The sequence below is a fragment of the Hippocampus comes genome, unplaced genomic scaffold (assembly GCF_001891065.2).
Source record: "Hippocampus comes isolate QL1 unplaced genomic scaffold, H_comes_QL1_v1.1 scaffold12, whole genome shotgun sequence".
In the NCBI taxonomy this organism is placed as follows: Eukaryota; Metazoa; Chordata; class Actinopteri; order Syngnathiformes; family Syngnathidae; genus Hippocampus; species Hippocampus comes.
The window spans coordinates 423,164-450,046 of NW_017805478.1; the positions used below are offsets into that span (position 1 = coordinate 423,164).

Consider the following 26,883-nt stretch of genomic DNA (forward strand, 5'->3'; position numbering starts at 1 on the left):
AAAAAAAAAAAAATGCTGACCGAGAGTGCATTATTTATAACCCAACATAAAAACCACAATAACTTACATTCAATCCAAATAAAAAAATAAAAAAAATTCCAAACTAAAACTTGAGTGTACTAATTGTAGTCTTTGTTTCACTTTTAAAGCCAGACCAAACCAGCTTGAGCTCGACTTGGACGGGCGTCAAGTAATGGTCCCGTAACTGACCAATTTTTTTCTCTTGCTCACCTTTTCTGAACGAACGACAACTAAATCTGAGTAGCCCAAAGGCAGGCCGTGTTGTGCCTTGGCTGTCACGACTCACATTGCTGGTGATTAGCGAGAGCTCAGTGTGTTACGGATGAGCCCGCAGACTCAAATCATTATCTTTTGTCAAACTGACTCACACTCCACCTCCTGGAGTAGAAAAGCTCAGGGTTCACGATGTAAAGCTGAGAAGAAATGAATCATCACTCCACTTTTCCTCTCCCGTCTCGGAGCGAGAGCGCGGAAGGCGGCGTACCAACACAATATGCCCGCAGTGTTCTAATTGATGTGATAAATCTAATTTACGGAGATACCTCTAATCTACGCGGAGCCGCACAGACAGCGAGGATAACGGCACATCAACCCGGTGTCCTCTTCTGCAAAGTGTCACTCATTTCAAATTCTAGAATTTCAAAATCTAAGTAAAAACACTAATCGAATTGAGAAGATCAAGACAGGGCAACTTTAATGATCGAAAGGGCCACATACGTTGTGTCCATATCACTCTGCAAAGTGTCACTCATTTCAAATTCTAGATCTGCACACTTGAGAGCGCCCGGCAATAAAAATACTAATCGAATTGAGAAGATCAAGACAGAGCGGGCAACTTTGATGATCGAAAGGGCCACATACGTTGTGTCCATATCAACGCAGAGCCATGCGCGCGCTGCACTGCATGGTGGAAAACTCCCTTCTGAAGCCTCCTTGTTCGCCCAGATTTGAGATCCGCCGCTACGTGAGATTTGAATCATTTCAAGGTGAACCGGATTCACGTGGCCTCCGCCTATGCGGAAGGTCGGCGGGTGGCGCAGGCAACCAACAGCCCCTCCCTGCTATGCGTGATGTCCCTTGCACAGTCCTCTTTTGCCCGCAATAAAGAAGCAAAGCACAAACATTTAACCTCCCGCATGCTTTCATGAATATCTCAAAACGTTTTTTATCCTGAGCAAAATGCATCCATCAAAGTATGTCCTTTGTTTATTCAGTCACAGTCTTTAATGCACAAGACAATCTAATTAAACGTCACTGAAATATTTGATAATCGTCGCAGTTTTCAAAATGAAGCCATCTTTGGGTCTCACAATTGAGCTAGCAGTGAACATTATGTATTGTAAAGAATGACCTTTTTTTTTTTTTTTAAATACAATTTCTTCTTTTTTTTTGCTGTCTCGATAGAATTCCCCATAATGCTTTCTCCTCGCGGGTATCAGTGCATCCCAACTTTGCCTCAAGTGCTCTGTTGATCAGTGGTTAGAGAAAGCTACCACGACCTTGAATTGCGCCGCAGTTGATTCAAATCACAAAACCAACAAAAAGTGGTAAGAGGAGAAAGATAAAGAATGAAAGAATTGACTCACTTTTGCACCACGGAAGAGGATTACTCCATTGCCCGTTGGCCTGGCAGGATGACTTAACCGCTCCCTGAAGAACATATCCGGTATTGCAGACAAAGCGGACGGCGTCGTTCAAGCTAAACTGGGTTCCCTGTGTCGTACCAAAGGTGGGGTTACCGGGATGCCCACATGTGATAGCTGGAAAAAAAAAAAAAACAAAGAAAAAAAGCGACCTTAGTTAAGCCGGTCAAGGTCATTTGGCTGTGTTCACCGTCTACTCGAGGTGGCGAAGCTCATTGTCAGTACATTCTAACACATTTTGCCTGCAGCAGTTCGAGTCCCTTCACGACAAAGCCGAGGATCAAGCACTTCAAAATGCAGGTACTTACGAACACAGACCGGGGTCTGTCCTGACCAACGATGATCCTGTTCACAGATCCGCACAGACACGCCGATGAGACGAAATCCCGGGTTGCACTGGTACACAACACTACCTCTGTAATTGTAATTCTCCCCGTTGATTTGGCCATTCACAATAGGCTCAGGGCTGCCACAGTGGCCAGCTAAGGGGAAAAATGCATTTGCATGGCATGAAGGCCCACGTTCACAGTCTCCCCCCCTAAAGACGTTAGCTTTGCATAGCGGCACTTTGTCAGTGGACTTACCCAGACACTGGACTTGTGTTCCGCTCCAAAGTCCGTTAGACATGCACTCTCGAACACGGGAGCCGACTAAAGTGTAACCTGTATTGCAGGAAAAAATTGCAGTGGCTCCGTGCACCGTCAGCGTTCCTATCTTGTTACCATTCGGTGGGGTGCCAAGGTCGCCGCAGGAAATAACTGAAAGCAGATTGATGGTTTTAGTATCGAAACCTAAGCACCCTTTGGATTCCCGAAGGAAACGCAAGTAAGAATGTGAACAGTGGCACCGGCTTCACACTCACTATCGCAGACGGGCCGCGGATCCGGGTAGTTCCAAGTGCTATTGGCTTGACACTGAATGACCCTTTGACCCCTGTAGTAATACCCCGGGTCACATATGAGCATCATTATAGCATCGTATTGGTTCTGGGTTCCATAGATTAATCTCCATCGCCCATGCTCTACCGCAGTGTGGCCGATATCAGGGCAGCTCACCGCTGTATCGGAGGAAATCATCGACAGTTTTCCTCACTTCTCACTTTCGTACGACACGGCAACAAATCTTCGTGATACACTTACGGACACATCTGGGAGGGGCCTCGATGGGACTCCACCTTCCGGAGTCCTGACAGACCATTGTGGTGGTGACAGGCCCTGCAAGTCGGAATCCAGGATTGCACCGGTAAGTAGCCCTGGCTCCTAAAGAGAAGTCCTGACCCACAATGCTACCGTTGACAGGAAGCAATGGCATTCCACAGGATGTAACTGGCATGGGAGGAAGAGAATAGATCATCAATTCCAGGGCACTAGCGACCAAATATATTTTCAGATGCCATTTTTTGTGCATTTGGGGGTCCTGACAGCTTTTAAAAAGGTACTTCAGTGTTGCAAGCTACACCATACTTGCAGACAAGAATGGCAGACGTTAGATTCAACTCAATAATCCAAAAAGGTATCTGAGTCCCAATCCATTTTGCATCATTCTGTGCATTTTCCAAATGTACTTTATCAGCTGGTTGTATCCCTACCTTGGCAGAGTGGTACGGGTGCATTCCACTGATAGATCCCCTGGGCGGTGCGGGTGCAGGTGGCGCTGCTCTGGCCAATGAGGCGGAAGCCTTGGTCGCAGCTGAAACGAAGAGTGCTTCCCAACTTGGTGCCTGTCAGACTGTGCACGGTGCCATTTACAGGGTAGTTGGGCGGGCTGCAGTAGGCCGCTACGTCGAATTAAGAAGAAAAAAAAAAAGCAATTCATAAAGTCAAACAAGAGACCACATAATCTAAATCTGTATACTGACAGGGATAATCGTATAATCCCAATAACAATGTGAAACGATGCAAGCGGTTGCTGAGGGGGGGGGTGGGGGGGGGGTGTTGATTTTAAGGCGCCTTCCATCGCAAAGCGCCCGGGCCTACTTTTGCATCGGTCATGTCTGGATAGCGAGGTCAATCAGGATAGATATGGAGATGAAATTGCGTAGGATGTGCGGCTAAAACAGAGAATCAATTTGCATTGTGTCAAGGCATGCAAAGAAGGATTACAAAAAACTGAACACTTAATAAATGCAGCGCAGTTCTGTATCTGCTTTTGTTTGCTTGCCTTCGTGGTGGCTCCAACAATCGTACATCATTCCAAATAAGTCCAGCAACAGGTCAGGAAAAAAAAAAAAAAAAAAAACCTCACTCGGTGTAAGGGGAAAAGAGCTCGTTCCATCATCACTCTAACGACAGACAAATCCAGTGTTTACCACAAGCGATATTAAAGACATTGACTGGCTAACCGCGCGTTGCATTGGATGGCCTGCTCCTGTCAGTCAGCCGATGAGTGGCATCTCGGGAGCTTATTGAAATTCTTCACTTCAATCAGAGTCAATCTCATTTGCCTGCCTTTCTGTTATCCTGACTCCTCCTCCCCTCCCGTTTGTCTCCGAGAACATGTCTTGTCTCATTTCAATCAGCCCGGCAGCTCAAAGGACTCCGATCGACACGGGCAGGTGAGAGGAGAGGAATAGGTAATAAGGGAGGTGGGAGCCCACAAAGGCAGGGATATGAAGCACAAAAGAGATAAGAGGGAAGATAGTCAGAGGCGCATTATGAGGCGCGGCTGCCACACACTGAAAGGTGGCACGTTAAGAATGGAGGACGTGATGGGAAAGCGCTCAAGGGGATGTTTGCCTGTTGCTCATGCAAGAACTGATGGATGGCTAAAGTACACAGGACGCCAAATCGGCTGGCGCTATCTATTTCTCCCTCACCGCCGCGATACTTTGGTGTTGACCATTGCAAATTACACGTTCTCGGCAATCAATCTATCCATCTGTCATGGAACCTGCTATGGCAAACTCAATCACAGGTGAGGAGAAATTGAAAGATGAGGCAAAGGAACGAAAAAAAAAAAAAAAAAAGTAGAGGAATGACAGCACCAACACCTGGCCGGGGGAGCCGGAGAAATCACCGAGCACTATAAAGAATGATTAGTCAATCTGGCAGAATAGTGTTGATAAAGAGCCGGGGGGGGGGGAGTCTTTTCAATATTTAAACAGTGATTATTCATTACCGGCTTTGCAGGTGTCATGAAGGACAACAATAGATCCATTAATGGAATTGAAAAAGAATTGGAAGCGGCACTTCTCAGATTGAACCGATTCCCAGCCACGCGCTGCAGATGTTCTCGTCGGAATAAATAGAAACTAGAAGGACACATCAAGCTATGGCTCCGCCTTACTCACTGCCATTATGACCACACGGATATAAGTTTGCTTTAAAAAAAATTCATAAAAAATGTCTGATTCACTTTCCCAAAGGCACTTCTTACCTGAGTAGCGTATGCGGAACCCTTTGTGGCTGGTCGTGTGGTCGAAGGACCAGTGCAGGTAGACTTTGTTACTGGAGCTGGTGATGCTGAGCGGGCTAGAGTAGTTCCCACTAAGTGTGATCAGAAGAGGACTCTGCCTTGAAGGACCTGATTTAAGAGACAAATCAACAAATGGGTCCCCCACCCGCAAAAAATCCCCCCAAAACACTGCAGCTTATCAAAGTGCAGCATTATCCGCTTTCTATATTGCTCCAATTTATTCTCAAAGGTCGTACTTCATTTTCATAACATTCAGAATGAAACGCAGCTTTGTCAAATGGCCCCGCTGCGCACGGTTACTCAGAATTACGCGTTGTACGACATTTTCATGAGAACAGGCTCACCGTTGCCACACTTGTACCCGCTTAGGTCCGCGTGGTCATCTGCTTTTAGTTTCACTCGTCACAAAATCAAAATGTACTCTGCTCCAAATTGAAGAGGCGAAAAACGGAAAGCGCGTTCGGTAATTGGTTTGGCAGCCCCAAGGTTAGCGAATGTCTGCTCATTTTTGCTTTGCAAAATAAATAAAGAAAGAAAGAAAGAATAAAATGCGCTAATCAGCAAGTCTCGCGTATACGAGTGCCATTTACTACGAGAAGCCTGCCAGGCTTGCTGACTGCCCCCGTAATTACACGCAAATGCACAAAGCAGATGAGGAGGAAAGACCGTGAGCGTGTGTGGCTCTTTGGTTCATTTTAAGCTTTAATCGCGCATGCCGCTAATTGCTTTTAGGAAACATTGCACGCACATCTGTTGATTCGTAAAGAAAAAGGCAGTATCTCACCGTCAAAGATTTCAAGTTCATCAAACTGACGGCTGGTCTGGAAATGCTCGACGGTAAACGTGACGTTGTACCCGGGCTCCACTTTGACGACCCAGGAGCACGACTCGAAATGCGGGAAGCCGCTGCCTGGCGACTGGCTCATGATGACTCCCGTGGACGCTGTCAAGACCTCATTCATGGGACAGGTCACTGATGAGTCGAGACAAGGAAAGTAAAAAAAGTGAACGTATAGCAACATAATTGCTAATTTAGTGGACATTTGTGCACCCAGTGGATCTTGTGTATTCATTAGTAGTTCAACGGAATCAACTCTGAAGTTCTTACATCGGGTGGATCCATAATATCGTCGGAGGGGAAATCACGGGAGCTTCGAGTGCTATTGTAATTTGATAATTATTACAAATACTAATTCGTCTGCAAGGTGAGTCCACAAATAGCCGTTAAACTCTGGTATGAACGGATAGCCGAGAGCGCAAAGCTCATCTCTTCTGTTTGCCCTCTTTTATTTATTTATGTGCCACGGGTGTCAACTCAAAGCTGTTCCACGAGCCATATTTGGTCAAAGTCCTGTGAAAAACACGTCTGTCCATTTTTTCATGGACATTTTTTTTCTTTTTTTTTTTTTTTTAAAGCCATATTTGGTCAAAGTCCTGCGAAAAACACGTCTGTCCATTTTTTCATGAACATTTTTTTTTTCTTTTTTTACATTAATCGTGTGTCCGCATTTCGAAACATCGCTGAATGTCTCAGTTGAGACGGCACACAACAATTTGCTCGTGGCAGGCTGGCGGTCGAACGCGCCTCTTGTGTTTGGAGCATGTTTACCCTGGTGGTCGCTTTCAAATACACCAAAAGATTAAAAAGGCAAACGGGTAAAATAAATGGCGGACTGCCTCGGTTATGGGGTGTTGACAAATGATTAAAAATGTTGGCTCTTACCATTCTTGGCGCGCAAACTAAGTGGGATTTATTGCATGAGGAAATCTTACAATGTCAAGTGTGTCGTTCACTGAATTGCAAACGACTTCCAGTGAAATGCTGCTTTACGGTGAACACTCAATAGCTGAAAATCTCAAACCAGAGACCGACATGAAGATTATCATAAATTATGCAAATTGTTCTTAAATGGACTTTTGGCAAGCGTGCACCCAGCGCCATGTATAAAACATGATAGAAATCCGCACGTATACAATACAAAACACAGTGGAAACGTTCCCCTTCACATCCTCCGTGTCCATCTGCCTGTCTCGAAAGCTGCGAGGAAAGGTCCCTGGAGCACATTTACTGATTCGAAAGTTCACCCTGCGAGCCAATTTAAATCTTCCATTCCAATCCAAGCAAGGCAATCGGAATTTTGGTCAAGAATGGCACTGAAGCAGTGAGGTCGTGGGATCCGAGCAAAGAAAAAAATAAATAAATAAATAAATAAATCTGCATAAAAATACATTCATAAACTCCAACAAGACTTTTCTTCTCTATACTATTCAAACATCGTTTGCCGATCAACCAACAACATATTCCTTCTTGGTACCATGCCCACGCAATTTCGCTGCAGAAATTCATCTGTTTTGATGAAACATGTTGCTGGAATAGTGACTGCAAAGCAGCAATGATCAAGAGTCCTCATTCTTTGGCACACAAAAACACAGACGCTAACATTTACTATTTTACTCATTTTGCCACCAGTGTTCAAATCTCCATCAATGACATTTTGGTAAAAAAAAAAAAACAAACACAAAAAACGGGAGTGGCCGAGATGCGGAAATATTGAAGTGTACCACAACCAATGTATTGTTAACTTTAAGTACTGCACACACGTGAGATATTTTATTTCTCTTTTGATCGGGAATTGTACCACAAAACCCCCTAGGCACCACACTGAGAAAGATTAAAAAACATCACTGACAGATGACATGATAGAATTCAGACAGTATATAAGAGGTACGTGCAACATTCGTTGAACGATCAAATCGCGTTCTCAGTGACCTTTCAAAAAGTCGTCAAAACTGCCTTTGTCTCGTCATGGCGGGGATTGGGGCTTTTGTCCAGAGACGACTACTTCTTCAGGTGGCACTTTGGAATGAAGCATCGAGGCCTCTGCCAAAAAACATCACTGACATATGACATGATAGAATTCAGACAGTGTATATAAGAGGTACGTGAAACTTTCGTTGAACGATCAATTGGGGTGGAGATAGGCACGCTCTCAGTGACCTTTCAAAAAGTCATCAAAACTGCCTTCGTCTCGTCATGGCGGGGATTGGGGCTCTTGTCCAGAGACGACGACTTCTTAAGGTGGCACTTTGGAATGAAGCATCGAGGCCTCTGCCTATCAATGCACGATCCAAGCTTACAGAGCTCCAAATTGCTCCTTTTAATAAGGCAAGAGGACGAGTCATTTGAGAATTTCAACGCGTGAGACAACCTGTCTGGAAGGGAGCAATGCGGTCTGCGCAAAATTCATTCATCTTCCGTTCACACATGGGGTGGAAGAGTGTGCGAGGCGATCGCTAAAATGAAAGGATTCCCCTGTCTGCTCAGTTCCGCATGCAAGCAAACACTGCAGTTTGTGTATTTATAGCTACCCCCTTCAAGTGCTCACGGGGCCACAAATCACGGATATATGAAGCCTTTTACTGCTGCGACATTCTTGTCTGCGTTTCTAGAATTGAATTATCATCTGCAGAAAGGTGATAAGGAGCTGATTGAAGGGAATGGACCACTACACGCATAATAACACAAAGTGCGAGAAGTCAGGGGTGACAATGACGGCCTGAATAAGGGGCAGCTGTAATCCTCTCACGGGGACTTAAAGAAAGGGGCCGTCGTTGAAAAAGAGTAATCTATGGACTAAAAAGGAGCCTGATAGGAAGGCGACGGGAGGGCATCCTGGATGGAAAATGGATGAAATGCAAAATGAATGTGAAGGAAAAGCTCTGTTCCCAGGAAAAAACAAAACAAACAAAAAAAAACATCTAGTGCTTTGAGAGGGTGTCTCATACAGACGTTTTGATATGGCAGCTATTTTGTGGTCAATTTCTGACGTCCCGCACTGATGCCACAGATTTGTATGTGCAAGACGACCTTGTGGTCTCATGAGGGTACCGTGAGTCAAACACTCCTGCCAGACCAAACACAAGTGTTTGCTAAAGTGGCATCAAAAACCACTCGTGTCTGACAACCCTCCATGAAGCGTCTCCAGTTGGTCCAAAATGCTGCTGCTCGCCTTTTGACTGGTACTCGTAAGAGAGAGCGCATCACTCCCTTCACTGGCTCCCTCTCTCCCTCTACATTTTAGAGCTCTTTTGAAGATCCTATAGATTGTTTTCAAATCTTTAAATGGCCTGGCCCCACCTTACCTCTCTGAGCTCCCCGGCCCCTATGCAACTGCCTGATACCTCAGGTCTGTGGACCAGACACTATTCGAGGTACCGAGAACTAAGCAGAGTACGGTGCTCTGGATGGAATACAAAGAAGAGAAGTGAATGTGTGTGTCTCTGTGGTTGTAGGATTTAAAGAGAGATCAGGCAGGACACGAGCACGCTGATAGACGTCAAAATACTGTGATTTAAAGAGCGCCGATGAAGGTTGAGTGCCCCGGAGATTAACAGGTGCGTTACGCAAGAAGAGTCAGAAAGTGTGACGCTGGTGAATAGGCAGGAACTGCGTGGGGGAGGAGTGGAGTATGTGTGTGTGTGTGTGGGGGGGGGGGGCAGTCAGAGGCAATGCAGAGGATGAGAGACCGTACTGAGGGACAAACAGCACTGCAAAATAGGATGGAAGCTCTGTTAGCACTTGTCTTTAGGAGACCACCGTCGTCATACCCACCGCTACTTTGGAAGCTGGACGCAAGGACAGCCCAGTGTTCGGCATATGCGTGGGTTCACGTGCAAAATGCTGCATGCCGAGGGTTGTGCTCATGAGAGCCAGAAGCGATGATTTGATAGGTGCAGCTGCAGCCGGCATGTCCCGTGCATTTCAATGAGCTGTGCATTCCAACCTCAGTCTCTCCTTGTCCTCTCCTTGCTTGCCCTGCCGGTAAAATCCTGTCCTGTTCGCAATCATCCTTCCGCGCTGGACAAGCCATGCAAACTTCTGACTTCATACTGTATTTCGCCCACATCCCAACAGAGCCACAAGATTTCTGTTCTTCCTTCTTCAATCTGAACCTCGATTCTCCCCATGCGCTTTGTTCTTTACCAGCACTGCTGTTCCCTCAGCAAACCCCCCCTCTATGCTTCCCCGATGCTGACATAAATTACATATTTTCCCTTATTTAGTGCTGCAAATTTGTCACACGCCTCACATTATGCTAACCCACTGGAAAATCCACTGTGTGAGAAACAATATGACATGGTGGCAACATAGAATGCAACAAGAGTATTAAAAAAAAAAAAGTGTGTAAAAATACGTGTTCATGATATTTTAAAGTCGAGTGAAAACGGGGGACTTCTCTCTGCACCAGTTTCCCCTTACCCGGAGGAAAAGTGTTGAGCACAACATTCGGCGTGATAAGGGTGCAGCCTGTTGGTAACAGTGCAACTATGAGGTCCTTAGGGAGGATCATTCTCAGCACGAAGAGAGCGACACGACCGCCATTCTCAGTCTCGCGGGAACTAAGCATCATCCGTGGAGATGAAAGGTACCACCACACTGATATGAAGCTTTGGCACTCTGACTGCAGGCTTGTGCACAACCCATGGGAGTCGGAAATTTGGCCCAGCTGGAAGTGCGTGAATCCATTTGAGGAAAAATACGTACGAGAACAACCGCGCTGTGCTATGAGAATTATCTTGGCCCAAAGAATTTTTTTTAAAGGATTAATTTTTTTTAGCTACATTCAAAATGTTAGAACTGAATAAAATTACAACTTGTTTAAATACATTTATTTGATTAAATTATGTGATTAAACTAATATTCTGGATGAGGGTCTGTGAGTTATTTATAAATTCAGTTAATTACAGTTTAGATTGCAAAATTAAGATTCCTATGAACTCAGATTGCATATATAAATTAAACATGTTTCTCAAATACAGCCACAATGTATGCACAAAATCCTTTCACAAGGTAAGAAAATCAACAGGTTGTACACCAGTTTATGCAAAGTACTTTGGATGACAAACTCAGATACTTGTATCTGGCTTACTCACCATCACATGATGGCGGAGGCCCCTCAAACTCTAAGTGTGCCCTTAAGCGACAAGTGAGAATGTCATTGCCGCTTAGCTGGTAGCCTGGGATGCACCTGTAGCGCACAATGTCACCTGGACAGACACAGATGAGGGGAGGGGGTGGGGGGAGGTTATTTTTGCAAAAACCGAGACCAAGAACTGTGCAGGTCAGACTCACACCCAAAATCCCTGTTACCTTATTGGTGTCAAAGGCAGCAAACGAATTCCATTTGGATTCGAAAAACCCACGGGTGGCTCAGGAAAAGTGTTTCTTTTTATCTCAAAAAGGGTTTACCTTCAAGATAATCCCACGTGTCATAGTGGCCTAAAACTGAATCCTCGACGGTGATTGCTCCTTTTAGGACTGTAAATCGTAAATCCTTGTCACAGATGCTAAAGGTGGCAGGAACACACCAAAATTATTTCCCAACTGGCAAACAAAAGTAAAGAAATGAAGAAGTCATCGTTTTCGCAACTAATGTGTTTAGCATGTGGCACCGGCCTCAAGGATTTACTTACCACTGACCAGGATTCTATCTTTGGCCACAATGCGACAGGAATCTAGTTAAAGTAAGCCATTTTAAACTAAAAAGAAAAACTTCACCTTAGAAGCGAAAGTTTCGGATCCAACTGAGACTCGTTCGCTCCCCGTCAACATGATTAAGGAGGGGATTTTGGATGCCAGATTGAGGCCTAATTTTATATAAACAAGTCACATCTGAATGTAAGTCACAAGACCAGCCAAACGACAAAAAAAGTGTGACTTACAGTGTAGTCAAAATCTGGTACAGGCAATCAACGTCATACACACGTTTCAAATTGTTACCTATTTTAAACTCTTTGCTTGCCATCAGGATCTCTGCATTGGGAACGATGGTGGGAGGGAGACAGAACTGCAGCCTGTAAGCTTCAGTGACAAGAAAAATAACAAAAGAATATGAGTTCAACAAACCCCATGTTACACCATACAGGATGTACTGTGAGTTGCAAAAAGAAGGAGCTACCTTGATAGTCGATGTGAAACAATCCGCCTTTCTCCGTGTTACTCCGAAAACGGATCAGGACCTGATTTGATGTGCTCCGAGGAGGATCGTTGGGCTCTCCATCAGTGAACACACCCAGTTTCCTTGCTGTTTCTTGCGGGCCATCCCTAGAGACAACAAAGCCTTCTCAGAGACGAGAAAATATTACGACGCACGACAGGAACACTGCATCTGAGCATGGAATGAGCGATCTGGACGGGACCGTGGATACTAACTAGCATCGGATGGGAACGTCTTTGGAAAATGTCGGCCAATCGGAGCGGTCCCTCGGCGCAGCAATGGCCGATCAAGCCAGCTCCCGGAATTATACCACAACCGTTCAGTTTAAAAACCATCTGTCTTTGGCTGTCAGAGTGGGCATGGGAGATTACAAGCAGCTCTGCAAATGGCTGGCTGGGGACTGCTGCCTGACTGCATTCCGGCCAAGTTACCATTACGGGGCCCATTTCCTTGGCTCAGTAGTTCAGTGGGTAGAGACACAGAGGTGGCAAGTCGAAACTGGGGAACATGATAGTCCACATCTTGGCTCAATGGGACCTTTCTGAGAAACATCCATCCAGAAGGGCCAAAAAAAGCAAATACACGATGGAAACATTGTTTTCCACTCCTTTTTGTCAGACAAATTGGCGACCCCCCCCCAAAAAAAACAAACAAACAAGATCACTCAAGGTAAAATCTGCACAGTATAAACCTTGAGAAGCAGTTGAATCAGATTGTGAGTGGAAAATTGATCTGAATCTACTGGGATAGACATGCAGTCATCCCATTGCCAGGTTGGTTGGCAATCAAAACGAAAAAAAATGAGGTTTCTAGAGAGTTCTTTGGAAAGGGTGAGTGAAGAAGGACTGGGAAGCGTTGGTCGCGCATGTGAAAATGTCAGCCATACACGACAGATTCCATACCAAACAGTGATGAAGTCGTGTGGGCCGTGAACGTGAAGTAAGGTAAAGTTGAGCTTGATTCCAAAGCCAGGAGCCACAGTGATCAACCAGGAGCAGTCAGCTGAGTTGAGGTATTCTTCTGGGTAGCGTGGAGAGAAGATGGTCCCGTTGTCCGAAGTGATGTTTCCACCACACGGCACTGTGACATCGGAGAATTAGGAACGGCTTTAAAATGGCCGGGAATTCATCATTACAACGCGGTCTGTAGTAAAGCAGATTGCAGCCTATGATGCAGAAGGAAAGCCTGCGAGTGGTGAAAAGACAGACCGACCATCGGCGAACTGAACATTGATACCGAACACATCTTATGGGCGGGAAAACGTGATTCACCATTCAAACGAGTGTCCAATTTTGCTACATCTGCATCCATTCAGATTAAAAAGCGAACCTAACATTTCCACTGACACCCAAACCTCCTATTTAGCAGCGCTGCAACCATGACGGAAGACCTCTTAAAGTAATCACAGTCGTTTAGACGTCTCAAGCAGCCGAGACAAGCAGTTGAGATTAATGACACACCCTCAGACGCCGATGTGTACACAATCGCTCCCAAAGCTAAAATTGCTTTTCTTTTCTGTTTTCTCAGAGGCACAAAGGGGTCGTGTGTCTGTGTGGGTTCAGATTATTCAGCCGCCTGATGTGCAACAGCGGAGACCCCTCAGCTAGCGTCTCATCTGTTAGATGAGTTATCGATTAAAACACGCTGGACAAGTCATAGAATTGCTCTTCACTCAAGCTTGGAACCAACCAGCGTGCGACCGACAGTCCGAAAGAGTGCGTTAACTTGAAACGCAAACACACAAAATGGCGTGAAAATATGAGCTAAAAACATGGGTGACTTTCGAGTCTTTTATTCATGTATTTTTGGTTAGGACTGTCCTAAAAAGTCATGTCATATTCCAGGATACTACAACGACGATCGACAAAGTTGACGTTCTTTTGAACCTACCTTCGCAGCGGGGGAAAGGATGATCCCAATTGCGGGTTGTGCCGTGTTCGCAAGTGAGGATGGAATGTCCCACCAGCTGGTATCCAGGCAGACACTCGAAAGATATGGACTGGCCCACGTTGTAGCCGGCACCCACCACCACCCCATAGCGGAAAGGCTCTGGATCCGGGCACTCTTGGAGTTCATAAGCTGCGGGCAAGGCAAGCGGATGACGGAACCATGAATGATGCAATCGGAACTAAGTGCAATAAATATATTATATATTATATACAAATAATATATATATATATATAGAGAGAGAGAGAGAGAGAGAGAGAGAGAGAGAGAGAGAGAGAGAGAGAGAGAGAGAGAGAGAGAGAGAGAGAGAGCAGTCCTTCTCACAGAGCAACAGGCATGTGTTGGGCTTGAGCCATTTGAAATCGTGTGAGTCGACAGCGCTCTTTACCCCCTTTGGACACAAATATCGAGCAGTGCTTGAGCCTCAAAGAGCCAGGATATAAATATGACAGAAGAAATTGATTTCTATGGATCACAGATTCCCTCTCGTGGGAGATAACGCTTGGAAATGTCGTAGATGTAGCCATGCTAATACATAATACATAAAGATACATTTTCCAATAAGGGAGCGACGGTTTGGGATAAAGTGATTACAAATCTAGAATGCACACCTCACGTGACACTGATAATTACTTAACTTGATGGAATGAGGTAAGAGAATTTTGTCTAAGCATGTCATTATTCATTGTTGTGACCTCATTTTAATGACACTTTTATCATTTTTTTCCAGCCAAATAGCTCAATATATTAAATTGGCTCAACGACCCTGAAGTGATTACGGGTTATATGAAGCTCTGCGGCAGAAATTAACTCTGAATAGTGAGGCCAAGTCACTCCCACAATTAGCAAGCAAAAATTAATCCTCCTGATTATATCAATTATTATGTGAACTGCATATTAAACCAGACAATCCGAAAATAATTTGACAACTGCGCTCTGGCGTGACATCGGCGTTTTTCAACATGGAGGTGACTTACCGTGGTACTCGAACCTGAACCCTGGTTTGTTCTGCGAATGGTCGCTATGGAAATAGACGGTCGTCTCGTGAGAGGTGGTCAGCAGCGAGGAAGGAATATCCTGCCCGCTGAATCGCCCAATGACAACGCTCGTGTCCAGGGGTCCGTTGCGTATTTCCAGGAAATCGTGGTTGGCTTCAGTGGAGAAATTGAGAAACTGGAGGTGGGCTCCTGGCAAGAAGAGAACCCAAAAGATGAAAAAAAATTATTTCATTCACCAAAACCAACTGCACTGTTACAAATGAATGCTCAGATTACGATCGAATCACACACAAATTGAAATGCATCAGCTGGACCTGAGCCATTTGCAGTCAGACACATTAAAATAAATAAATAAATAACCTAATGACTGCTCCTGCTCATCATCATTGTCTCGGGGCAATTAGGAAAATGAATGTGCATATTACAATAATGGTGTGTTGAATGACCCCCATCGTAGTCTGTTTTCTCGAATTCACAAAGCGGACTCATGAACGAAGCGCAAGTCTTCTCCGCTCACCGTTCCGAGCGGAGAAGAAAAGAGAAAAGGAATTCAAACAAAAAGGGCTCACGTCACAAGCCTTGAAAACCATTCCGAGAAAACCGTTTGCTTTCACAGCGCCGAGGGCCAAATTGTGATCGAGGACCTCGTTTGAGCATAGTTAGGAGCCCCTGATTCTTACCGTAACCAACAGGCAGGTAGATTCTCCATGTGCAGTCACTGTTGCTAGGATAGTTGCCAGGGAAACCGGGGCTGAGTATCATGCCCTCCATCTCCTCGTGAATTCCTCCACATTGGGCTAGTGGGAGCCAGTGAGAGCCGTATATTAGCATGGATAGAATATCTTCAACAAATAAATACATTCGGTACACAATAAATACATTCGGTACACAATATAGAGTTGGATTGTATTGGTGAGTACATGGACATCGCAATTATGGTTTTTTTTTTTGGGGGGGGTTTGTTTTAAGAGGGGTAAAATGAATGATGTGCAATACAGTAACTTGAATGAAAAGATTGCCTTCAGCTATGTGTGTCATTCAGCACTGTCATTTTTTTTTTAATTTTCTGCAGACTCTTTCATTGCCAGTGACATCTTTATGCAGCAATTTGCAATTCCAAACTCAATTCACCTTTTTAAAGATCCAGATTTGATATATGTTGTTCAATATATATTTTTTATGTCCAGAAATGCACGTTAAAAAAAAACAAAACTATGAGCTGTCATCTTCAATTCTCGGATGAAAATAAACGGATGACAGAAAAAGAAAAAAAAAAATCAGTTTCGTTCCAGGATTTTTACATACTGGTTTATTGCCTGTTACAGAAACAAATGTTTGCAGTTAGTAGCAATACGGTCAATTAACAATCATATAAAATTCCCACTGGGTGGTCTACAAAATTTGTGAAGCACTGTATGTTGCATGCGTTGCATTTCTTCTTTTTTTTTTTCCTTCGGGACGTCATAGTGGCACATCATGCATATCTTGCTATTTTGTCAGTGTTCCTTTCATCTTAAACCACCGGTGGATACAATTTCCCTGACTGAAATCCAGGACGAGGACTCAAAATAGTTGAAAATAAAAATGATGATGTTATCAAGAAAGATGAAAAGAGACAAGCCCTGAAATAAGACACAAAAAAGATGAAAGCACGTTAAACTGATGTTAAAAGCATCAGCTGACTAAAGCAGAAAAGAGTGAGTAGTCCTGGAAGTGTGTGTGCGCGTGTGTGTGTGTGTGGGGGGGGGGGGGGGGAGCAGGAAGGGGAAAATAAAAGAGAACAGCCTACTTAAGACAAAGGAGGGAGTCACCCCAGAGGAAAAAAAAATATGGATGATATACCATTTTTTTTCCCCCTGAGGAATAAACAATGGCTCAGTTGTCAAATCATCACATAATTTATTGGATTAATGAGTGAGTCCCAACCAGGGTTCTGTCGTGGCACACGTGCCGCTGGAAATCATCCCATTTCATTGAATTCGTCCAGGAATGTTTATTTATTCATCATTGATATCCATGACCGTGACATCGAAGGTACAATGAGGGTCTCGCTCAGAATCTCTGTTGCATAAATACATCAATAAATAAATAAATATTAGTGTCACTGCCCTGCTTTTCAATACGCGGTGGGTTTCTTTTATGTATTTATTTATTTTCTTAAGTAAAGTGGTTGCCTTGGCCAATTAAAAAGTGACCAACACTTGCTTACATAACCTCAAATGCCCAAATTCAGTCTGTCTTTTTGGGGTAAAAAGAGTATCAAGCTATTGATTTGCACCACCCCGAAGGATTAGCATACGACCAGACTTGCTCCCCTTGAAATTGAAAGTGACAATGTAAAGCTGTAGATGCCCACAGTGCCAAGATCACAAGCCTGAAAAGTGAAGTCTTGGCCTTGTAGCACTTTAAATAATCATCTGGGGAGCCAAGGGAGAGAATGATCCCTGAGGAAATGTTGTCAGACCATTGCACAAGGCCAGAAGGATGGCAGAAGAACGTGGAAGCAAATAAGAAAGGCTTATTCTTACCGATGCATAGAGGCGGAGGGTAGTTCCATCTTCGGACAGTTCCAGGCATACAAGTGATATGTGAATTCCCCTTCAAGGTAGAGCATGTGCGGAGGAGACAAGAGGGAAAATGCAACAAACAGCCCGTGAATGAATTGGCACTCGTTCACATCTGGTGCTCTAATTATTTGGAGCAAGCTGCCTGTGGTCTCCAAATGACTTCGTGCGGAGACTAAATTCTGAAATCTAGCAGAAGTGACATCGATCAATGCAGGAGGAGTATTAAAATAAGGATTGGAAGGAGGCGCGCATTGGCCTTCTCCAAAAGGTTACGGCAGCTGGGATTTCACACACACAACCGAGCACACCAATCAGTGGGTCTTGCGATTTTACCTGGAGCGTGTATCCAGGTTCGCACTGAAAAGACACCACATTATTCATCTGAAGGCGCTCCCCGATCTTAACGGCATTCATTGGAATGACTGGCTCTGGACAGCTGGTCAGTGACACAGCTGAAGGGATAAAAGATGAACAATAATTCAGCATTCAATTCAAAACTGTCGTTCCAATGTGTGACCCTTTGTCCAAACTAAACAGCAAGTGAGTTATAAAAACGGCGGTAACAGATTTCATAGTTAACGTACTTTTGTATTCCAGCCTGAATCCGGCAGCAGACACGCTGATATCGGAGAAAAAGTGGAGGTAGAGTTGGTTGGAAGTGCTGTTGAGGAGAGCCGGGACGGTGGTGCCTTGGGGAGAAAATAAATGGCCGGTATTTAGTGATCCTATCTCTGGCTTAGGCTGCCCGTGACTAACTGCTGCTGTTACTTACAAATAACTCAAATGTTGGTTTCCTAACATTTGCATTTTTTCCCCCCCTTGGGGGAAAGAGAGTCAATTACGTCTTGCTATAATAGAGAGATTAATAAAGGTACGGCAAATCAGTTAACGCCACAGACAAAAAGGCACGAGGATCATAATCGGATTGAGATTGATCTGCACACAATTGATCTTTTTCTTGAGAAATCACCAGAGTGACCGACAAAAACGGAGGCGTACAAGTCAACGCAAGGAATACCTGAGAAACTCCCAAGCAAGGTGTCAGTGTTGTCGCCTCCGTCAAACACCTCCAGCGAGTCCCAGTTCTGTTCTGTGACAAAGCTGATGACCTGGATCTGAGGGAAGCAGGAGCATACGGAAGGATCAGAACAGTTCGTCACGAGAGAATATTTGCAATGGAGGAGCTAAACTGTCCCGAAAGTCCCGATACCATCAGCTCTTCCTCTCTTTCGTTTCAGGCATCATTCGGACAGAGACGAGTCCATCGGCATTTGACAGTTTAGGACTTGCGCTTTTTGTAAGCGTGCCGTCCTCTCGTTTTTGGCTTGCCCACTGACATTGCGGCAGTGGGCACCAGTTTGACAAACTCTAGGGCTCGACATACGCTAGCCAGAGCCAGTTTCTTGAATGACGATCACACTAGCCATGTGGCAGAAAGCCTGCGAGTACCAGCGACTGATGAAAATAGCGAAGTCTGAGAGCAAGGGTGAGTATAAAGTCAAGGAAAGTCTGGATGGCTCGCCCGGGACTCAGGGTTCACAAAAATTTCCATTTAGCGGATGTTTCGGTTATTGGGTATCACAAGCTTCCGCTTGGAGCCTTTGTGTAACTAGCCCCATTTTTTTTTTTTTTAGATAAAATGCATTCGTATCGAACGCATGACTTCTGATTGTACTTTTAAAATATGTTCATAGATTCGCGTATCTGTGATATTTTCAGCAATTGAATACATGTAACGCATTAACACTAAATCGATTATGAAGCAACTAATCAGTCTGAATGCTAGTTATGACAAGCGTTAGGACGATATAATAGACATCATTAAACAAGCCTGCTCTTGACATTGGCGCAGTGCGTTTAGGTGGTACGGTTCGATTTTCACATTTAGCAAAGAAGGTCAATGTCACCTCATTTTTCTCTCACTGGACCACAGCCTCTCATTTTGTCATCCTTATAAAATGGGTGTTCTTCAACTGATGGTTATAGATTGTTTACGGGCCAATTAATGGGGGTGGGGGGCGGGGTTGTAGCTGTGACACATCTTCAAGAGATGAGGACGGAGCTCACACATTGATCTTTTATTAGGAGACCACTTAAAATGGCTGTGAAAAAAGGGCAGTTAACTTCTGTGACTTTTCCTGCTGGTGACACCCCAATCTGCAATTGGTGCACTTTGTCCACAAATGTAAACGGCAACGCAGCAGTGGAGACTGAAGCTACTTGGGAACGTGTCGTTGCTTCCGGTGCAGCAGCTCATAAATTTCAAAAATGTAAAACAATGAAAAAAAAAAAACAAAACAAAAAAAAAACAAATCTGGATCATCCACCCCGATGAATTCTCTTTTGTCCTTTGTTTGACAAACTTAACTTGAAGCGCATTGGCAAACAGACAGATGCAATATAAATGTTTTGACTCCAAGCAGATTTCTGCCATCAGCCATATTGCGAGGTTGCGTTATGAAAACGAGCCTTTTTGTGTTTCTCCGTACGAAGACAATGACAACTGGGACAATGACCGAGGAAGACAACAGATGAGGGGATTACATGACCGAGAGGGGTTCTGCCATCAGCCATATCGCGAGGTTGTGCTATGAAAACAAGCCTTTTTGTGTTTCTCCGTAAGGCATGAAAAACGCCACGAAGACAATGACAACTGGGACAATGACCCAGGAAGACAACAGATGAGGGGATTACATGACCGAGAATGAAGACAGAAGAGCAAACACCCTAAAGTGGCGCATCCCCTTTTCAAAGTACTATGTCAATGATGGGAAATGTCGCCTGTGGATGGGAAGCTTTTGAAAAAGGCAACGCGCACACACAACCGATGTGTGTGGTACATTGACATTAAGGGTGTTGTGTCATATTTCTGACCCGCAGACATTCAGCTGGGAAGGCGGGGGGCTAATAGCTAAGGGACAGCACTGAGGTCATTAGCCAGAGCAGCTAAACCGTACGCCAAGAAACTTTCCATCTGGCCAAAACCCAAAGGACTCAGTGACAAACTCTTGCAAAGACGACTAACTCGGGAGAAACGGGAATGCACACTCATCACGGGTACAATGTCATCCAATTTGATTCAGAAATTTGTTTTTCAACATTCCTCCTGCTTTGCGTGCAGAACTGCTCATTAGCTGTCAATTAGTGCCTGGTCAGCTAATTAGACACTACCATATGGGCCAGGACGATGCTCAGTACACAACGTGAATGAAAAGGTTAACGTACATGTTGGAAAATATAACATTTGCAAATTTAACCATACGGTGCTTTGAATGATTGATTGTTTTCTTATCCAGGTCCTCTTTTCCTGAAGGTCATGGAAATGTGTTTTTTTGCAGGAAACCGTTCATGACCCTCTGCTCCCAGTTTAAATCCAATTCTAACCTGGATTCCTGACCCCTCTGGAACCGTAATCTTCCAGACACAGTTGAGGCTGTTGAGGTAAGGCTCCGGAAACCCAGGTGATAAAATGGTCCCGGTACGATGGGTGAGATTAGCTCCACATGGACAACATTTCATTTAATTGCAGGATCATCAAGTCTCATACCGTAGAGAAAAGGAAAAGTCTTCAAACAAACATCTGGTAAACACATCTGGTACAGCTGCCCGTGTGTGTGTGTGTGTGTGTGTGTGTGTAACTACGGAAGAGAGAAGCAAGAGAGCAGCATATTAACCATCTCACACTTTCAGAAATAGCTGTGCATATACATATACATATACATATATATATATATATAGACTTGCCAATGCTTTTCTGGGTTTACTTATGAACCGCCTGCCACCTGCGTGCTGCATGGCTGCAGACTGTCTCTACGGGCAATGGCTTCCAGCACAAATCTCTGTCAGGTTAGCACAAGGCTCACACGCGAGGCAACTTGTTTGAAGGAGAGAGAAAGGATGGAAGGAAGGAAGCCAGAGTGCGTGTGCTTGTTTTTCTACAAGAACCGTGTCCTACCTATGCAGCTGGGGATGGAGCTGTTCCACTGCGCCAGCGCGTTGGGCACTGTCAAACATTCGATGGCGGCCGATCCCTCGAGCACATAACCTGGGCTGCACTCAAAGCGAATGACGGCGCCAACGGCGAAATTGTTGCCCATTCGTCGGCCGTTGCGGGGCTCGGGGACAGAGCTGCACTGGGTTGCGCTGGTCCGTGGCACAGCTTTGTAGAGCAAAAGGAGGCACATAAACAATTCAATGTGGATCCCGAAAAAAAATAGATATGACACTTTTCGCCACTGAATACACTCGTCATAAAGATTCAGAATGTTGACGAGCATGCCCATGTTTTTTTCTTGTGTAATTTACATGTATACATATTTCAATCAAAGCAAATTTAATCTTAAATGGCGGCATGGTGGTCGTCTGGTTAGCACATCCGCCTCACAGTGCAGACGTGCAGGGTTCGATTCCAGCTCCGGCCTTCCGGTGTGTCATTTGCATGTTCTCCCTGTGCCCGTGTGGGTTTTCTCCGGGTACGCTGGTTTCCTCCCACATTCCAAAAACATGCAGGGTAATCTCATGGAAGACTCTAAATTGTCCCTAGCCGTGATTGTGAGTATGTATGGTTGTCTACTTGTGCCGCGCAATTGGCTGGCAACCCGTTGGGTGCGTACCCCGCCTACCGCCCGAAAACAGCTGGGATAGGCTCCAGGACGCCCCCGTGAAGAGAAGTGGCTCGGATAACGGATGGATAGTCCTTAGATGTTGAAGAGCTAATATGTGTGTGGCGCCACCGGCGTCATCGACACTCACCCTGGTAGACCAGATGGAATCCCCTCGAGCTGGATTGGCCTTTCGAGGTGAAGCGTATCACGATTTGGTTGGTCGTCGCCAATGGCAATGACTCGCCTGAGATAGAGAGTGAAAAAAACCGAAATAATTTGCAGTGTTACAAACCAAGTGCCTTCAGGGCATGCCGTCTATGCGTGGGCGCTGCACACTCTCATCTCTCCTGGTTTCAGTCGGGTGAGTGTGAAATACAGACGACTATTCACGCTTGGGGCTCATCACCGATACCGCGCTCGGCTTTTGGGCCAATGCAGACATCGAAAGGACGTTCTCCACGTTGGGAAGGGGTTTGAATGTCAGCTGAGCCATGGCTCACGAGCAAGCCACCTGTCCAAAATGAAGCCGCGCTCTGACAGTTTGCACGCAGGGCTAATTGAACCGCCGAGAACTGAGAAACACAAGACTATAATTACATATACAGATATTTGAATATCCCTTTTGACTTTAAAGCGAAAACAAAGACACGAAAAGGATTTTGACTGGGTTTTTTTTTTCCTTTTTGATGATGATCTCAAACGGCGCACAACATCTTAATTAAACCCTTGTGATGTTCCTACGGAGATGGGAGGCACAGAGCATGATATCATGCTTGAGCATCTCTGCCTCTCAGTCTTTGGTGCTCGAGCTGCTGACTGCCCCTCGGCGGAGGATCTCATTACACCGTGTCTGCATGCTGTCACACTGTAGCGGGGAGGCAGACATCCTTAACCCCCCACCCCCCCAACCACCCAGAGGAAACATCACACTATGTGTGTATGTCTGTATATCTCCCCAGCCTCTACGGTCATTTTACTCTGCACATATGTTGAATGTATCTGTTCCTGTAACATGTTGCGCCATCGGAGAACTGCGACCGCACGTCTCCTCCGCAAGTGTCACGGCCACGACCGCTCGGGCGCCGCAGCGGAGGCCCCCCCGGGGCACGCTGGGCAGTTAATTGCAGGAAGCCCCAGCAGAATGCTGTCATGGTGACCGATTCCTAATTCGCCGCACAGGGGATGCGTTCACCTGAACAGATCAAACGCGGGCCAGCATCGAGTCACCGGTCAGCTTCCAGCTGCAAAGCAGGCCACACGTTTACAGCTTCTCGGCACTCATTTGAGGGAAAGCCATCAGGACTGTTTGGGGTGGAGCCAGACCCCAAAAGGAGTTGATTTAGGTTCAGCAATTATGACTTTGAGTAACGCTCCAGCTGTTAAGCAGTAAACCTGCAAGGGGATGGAGTCGATTTGGGAACGTGAGAACAGATAACGCACCTTTGCAGACCTTAAGTTTGTCTTCCTTTGCCAGAATGCGTGAGCTCTGCTTTGCTCTGCCTACTTGGTAAGTTCTGCGAGTTGGCCGACAGGAGTCCCCTGTTAATATAGCGTCTTGTTTATTGTGCGATAAACTAGATTTTTTTTTTTTTTTTTTAATCCCCAGCCTGCCCTGGACGCAAAGCAAAGGAATCATAATTTGCTTTTTGTCAAGTCGCAGACTGACCGAGATACTGACGCGATGATCTGATTTAGCTCCCTTCCTACTTTTTGAAACTTTTCGTATGTACGTTTATCTCATTCAAGCGAGTTGTTTACCATCTTTTGTCGAAATGATCAAATCTGTCCATCTATTGTATGAGAGATCCAAAATTGTCCTCGTGAAAGCTTGCACATACGCGTGCTTGTGTCCCACTAATATTCTCATTGCATGCAATCTTGAGCATCTCTCATGATTTGTTACTCCCGCGACGATGCAAGTTGATGCAATGATTCTGACAATTTCAAGCCACTGCTCCTGGATACGAAGGTAAAGCTGTACAAGTCGTGTGTGACATTCCATCACCCCCTACACGCATCGATGTAGCTTGTCACTCTCCCAACCCAGCTAGCATGTATGTCGGTAGAGGTTCTCCATATGCCTTTGCATGCATATGCAAGTAATATGTGCGCGTATTACCTGTGTGCGCTCCAGACAAAGAGCTAAGAACACGGGAGGTCTGTGTCGGCCCATCAAAAACCTCCACGACATCATTCAGAGCTGTCTGGAAGAATGCAAATTGGCTGAAGACCACTAGAAAAAGATATAAAAGGTGGAGGAATTAGAAATCGCGTTGTGAAATATGGTTTCAATCCACACGTGGACCACGGGCGCGAGAAAATACCAACCATTTCAAAGCACGAGTCGCGGCTGATGTGACAAAAGGGAATATTAATACGACGGTCTTGACTTGACGGTTTGTCAACGGATGAAAGGTTTTCTCGCAATGACAACCAGTCGAGCTCAGCGCTGTCACCTTGATCCTTGAAACCAATCCTCTCAAACGCTACTGCCGGAGCATATTTAACCTTTCGCAGCTAATCTGCGTCGCCTTTACAAGTCGAGGAACAAAGAGGATAAGCGGAAAGCGGAGGGGAGTGAGGGCGCGCCAGAGGTCAGCGCGTTTCATCAGACGTGAAACTGCAAAGTAATAATCGGGCGTCCGCGGCGCCCATTAACTGATCATCAATGGATGGCGCCATGCATGCATCGTCTTTGCCCACATTGCAGAAAGAAAGGCCTCAATGAATGGCAGTAATATTTATTCTTGGCCCTTGGAATCATTTTCTAGGAAGACGCAAGCGTGGTCTGTTGCTTACTGCCAATTCCGTCACAGTCCCTCGTGGGGACTCGAACGGGAGGCGCGTCAGCCAATTTATTTGAATCATCGCCCGTCTTCTAGTGGGTATTGCAACTTCAGCATTTACCACACACGGGCACAACAAAGCGAGTGGCTCAACGATGATAGGACATGATCGTTGCCTGCGAGAACCACGCAACCAACATGTCTTTTCCCCTCTGAAATGGAATGAGTATGAATCGTTTTTTTTCGTTTTCAGTGGCTTGCGGCTTTTTGATCGCATTTTCGCATCAGGACGCTTTTTTTTTTTTTTTTCTTACGATGGAAATGTCAAAAGGCTCAAAAAAGCTTGATCTTCCAGATACCAATTAGGGGGTTGGGTGTTTCCCCCGCTGGATGTGTAAAACACCGATTTAAATCGCTCCGGTGACAGTAACATGCGGTCGGGCGGCTTTCAGGTGGTTTTATTTTTACAGGTGGTGTCACGATCACCGCAGGGTTCTCAGTCTCTTTGGAACGGAGAAATAGTGACGTCAAGTGGAAAATCAGAGGGCAATTAAATGGTAGGAAGGTGACAATAGGAACCCCCCCCGAAAGAAAATTGCCGATGGTAGATTGCTGAAAAGGACATCGTCACTTTCACGAACATCAGATACCGACTCCAAATTACAGGGAAACGTTGTCAGAAAACCGTCAATGACAGAGTTGTGAAAAGAAACCTGACCATCAGCTTCACGGGAGAAAACTAACAAAGGTGGACTTGTCTCGGCTTATACCAGCAATATATGATGGAAACGATCTTACCATAATCTTGGGGAACAACCACAGAGTAAAGACAGATCCTGGCGCTGCTGTAGTTGCCAGGGTAACCAGGAGACAGGACCACGCCTTCCAAACCAGAGTACTGCCCGCCACAGAGTGCTAAAAAAAAAAAAAAAAAAAAAAAGACAGCCAGAGGAATTTTAGAATACATACAGAATACAAAATACAGGCGTGTAATTTGAAAGTGCTCTATAAATACAGTTGAGTTAAGTTGCGTAATTAAATCGATTTCGGTTTGCAACTTTATGTTCCGCTTCGGTGTACCATTCCACTAATAAGCGTAAACCGCACGAACCGCCTTCTTAACTCTGACATAAAATGCCATCAACTGCCGTCAACAATGTTTTGTTTGTTTGTTTGTTTGTTTAGTGGGGACAAGCGGAAAAAAGACGTTTTGTTTTGTTTGTTTGTTTAGTGGGGACAAGCGGAAAAAAAGTGTTGGCGAACTCCGGTTCGATCATTAGGTGTGAAAGTGAAAAGAAAAGTGACTGTGGTTTTGGGTGAGCTCACACAACAACGCGTAAGCTCTTAAAACATGGCGGACCCTTGTTCATGCGACTGCTAAAGGCATCTTGTGATTGATCAAAGTGTTTGTCATGTTAAAATGGCTGCAGAGTGTCACACAAAAGAGAGAAAACGTGGCCGAGATGATTTAAAATGAAGAATGTTTGTTTATATGAGATCAATCTAGAAGCATTGGTATGGAATGTGTGTGTGCAAGGGACTATCTCCAGATGTCAGTGTTTACCAGTGCAGATGGGTTTGGCTTTGTTCCAGCTTGGCTTGCCATCTGCTCCCATGATGCAAGTGAGGGTTTGTTCTCCCTCCAGCGTGTAGCCACTGTCGCAGTGGTAGCTGACGACGGAGCCCAGCTTCAGTTCGGTTCCCGCCCGCGACCCGTTGCGCACCAGACCCGGCTCGAAGCACGACTCCCTCGGGTTCTCTGTGTGGAAAGAGGGAAAAAAAAAAATAATAACCATCAGCCATGTTCAACACATGTTGACATCGAGGAAATAGAAAGGACGAATCCCACTGTTCTTTTGTAGGCTCTGACGCGTTCACTTCGGCGCTTTTCTATTTTTTGCAACC

General features: G+C 45.2%; 1 protein-coding gene across 1 annotated transcript in view; it reads right to left on the reverse strand.

Moving 5' to 3' along the window:
• csmd2 (CUB and Sushi multiple domains 2) overlaps nucleotides 1-26,883 on the reverse strand; it is a 117,952-nt gene that overhangs the window by 12,051 nt on the left and 79,018 nt on the right. The window contains exons 31-56 of the mRNA XM_019875580.1: nucleotides 26,543-26,737; nucleotides 25,777-25,893; nucleotides 24,312-24,425; nucleotides 22,341-22,436; nucleotides 21,542-21,747; nucleotides 20,973-21,095; nucleotides 18,607-18,703; nucleotides 18,173-18,277; nucleotides 17,922-18,040; nucleotides 17,550-17,619; nucleotides 15,702-15,818; nucleotides 15,001-15,210; nucleotides 13,967-14,155; nucleotides 12,979-13,156; nucleotides 12,038-12,183; nucleotides 11,860-11,940; nucleotides 11,013-11,126; nucleotides 5,863-6,051; nucleotides 5,040-5,186; nucleotides 3,253-3,441; nucleotides 2,804-2,989; nucleotides 2,527-2,721; nucleotides 2,249-2,422; nucleotides 1,973-2,146; nucleotides 1,561-1,781; nucleotides 739-794 (exon numbers count right to left, since the gene is read on the reverse strand). Of these exons, the coding sequence (XP_019731139.1) occupies nucleotides 739-794; nucleotides 1,561-1,781; nucleotides 1,973-2,146; nucleotides 2,249-2,422; nucleotides 2,527-2,721; nucleotides 2,804-2,989; nucleotides 3,253-3,441; nucleotides 5,040-5,186; nucleotides 5,863-6,051; nucleotides 11,013-11,126; nucleotides 11,860-11,940; nucleotides 12,038-12,183; nucleotides 12,979-13,156; nucleotides 13,967-14,155; nucleotides 15,001-15,210; nucleotides 15,702-15,818; nucleotides 17,550-17,619; nucleotides 17,922-18,040; nucleotides 18,173-18,277; nucleotides 18,607-18,703; nucleotides 20,973-21,095; nucleotides 21,542-21,747; nucleotides 22,341-22,436; nucleotides 24,312-24,425; nucleotides 25,777-25,893; nucleotides 26,543-26,737 (3,808 nt within the window). The remainder of the gene's footprint in view (nucleotides 1-738; nucleotides 795-1,560; nucleotides 1,782-1,972; nucleotides 2,147-2,248; nucleotides 2,423-2,526; nucleotides 2,722-2,803; nucleotides 2,990-3,252; nucleotides 3,442-5,039; nucleotides 5,187-5,862; nucleotides 6,052-11,012; nucleotides 11,127-11,859; nucleotides 11,941-12,037; nucleotides 12,184-12,978; nucleotides 13,157-13,966; nucleotides 14,156-15,000; nucleotides 15,211-15,701; nucleotides 15,819-17,549; nucleotides 17,620-17,921; nucleotides 18,041-18,172; nucleotides 18,278-18,606; nucleotides 18,704-20,972; nucleotides 21,096-21,541; nucleotides 21,748-22,340; nucleotides 22,437-24,311; nucleotides 24,426-25,776; nucleotides 25,894-26,542; nucleotides 26,738-26,883) is intronic.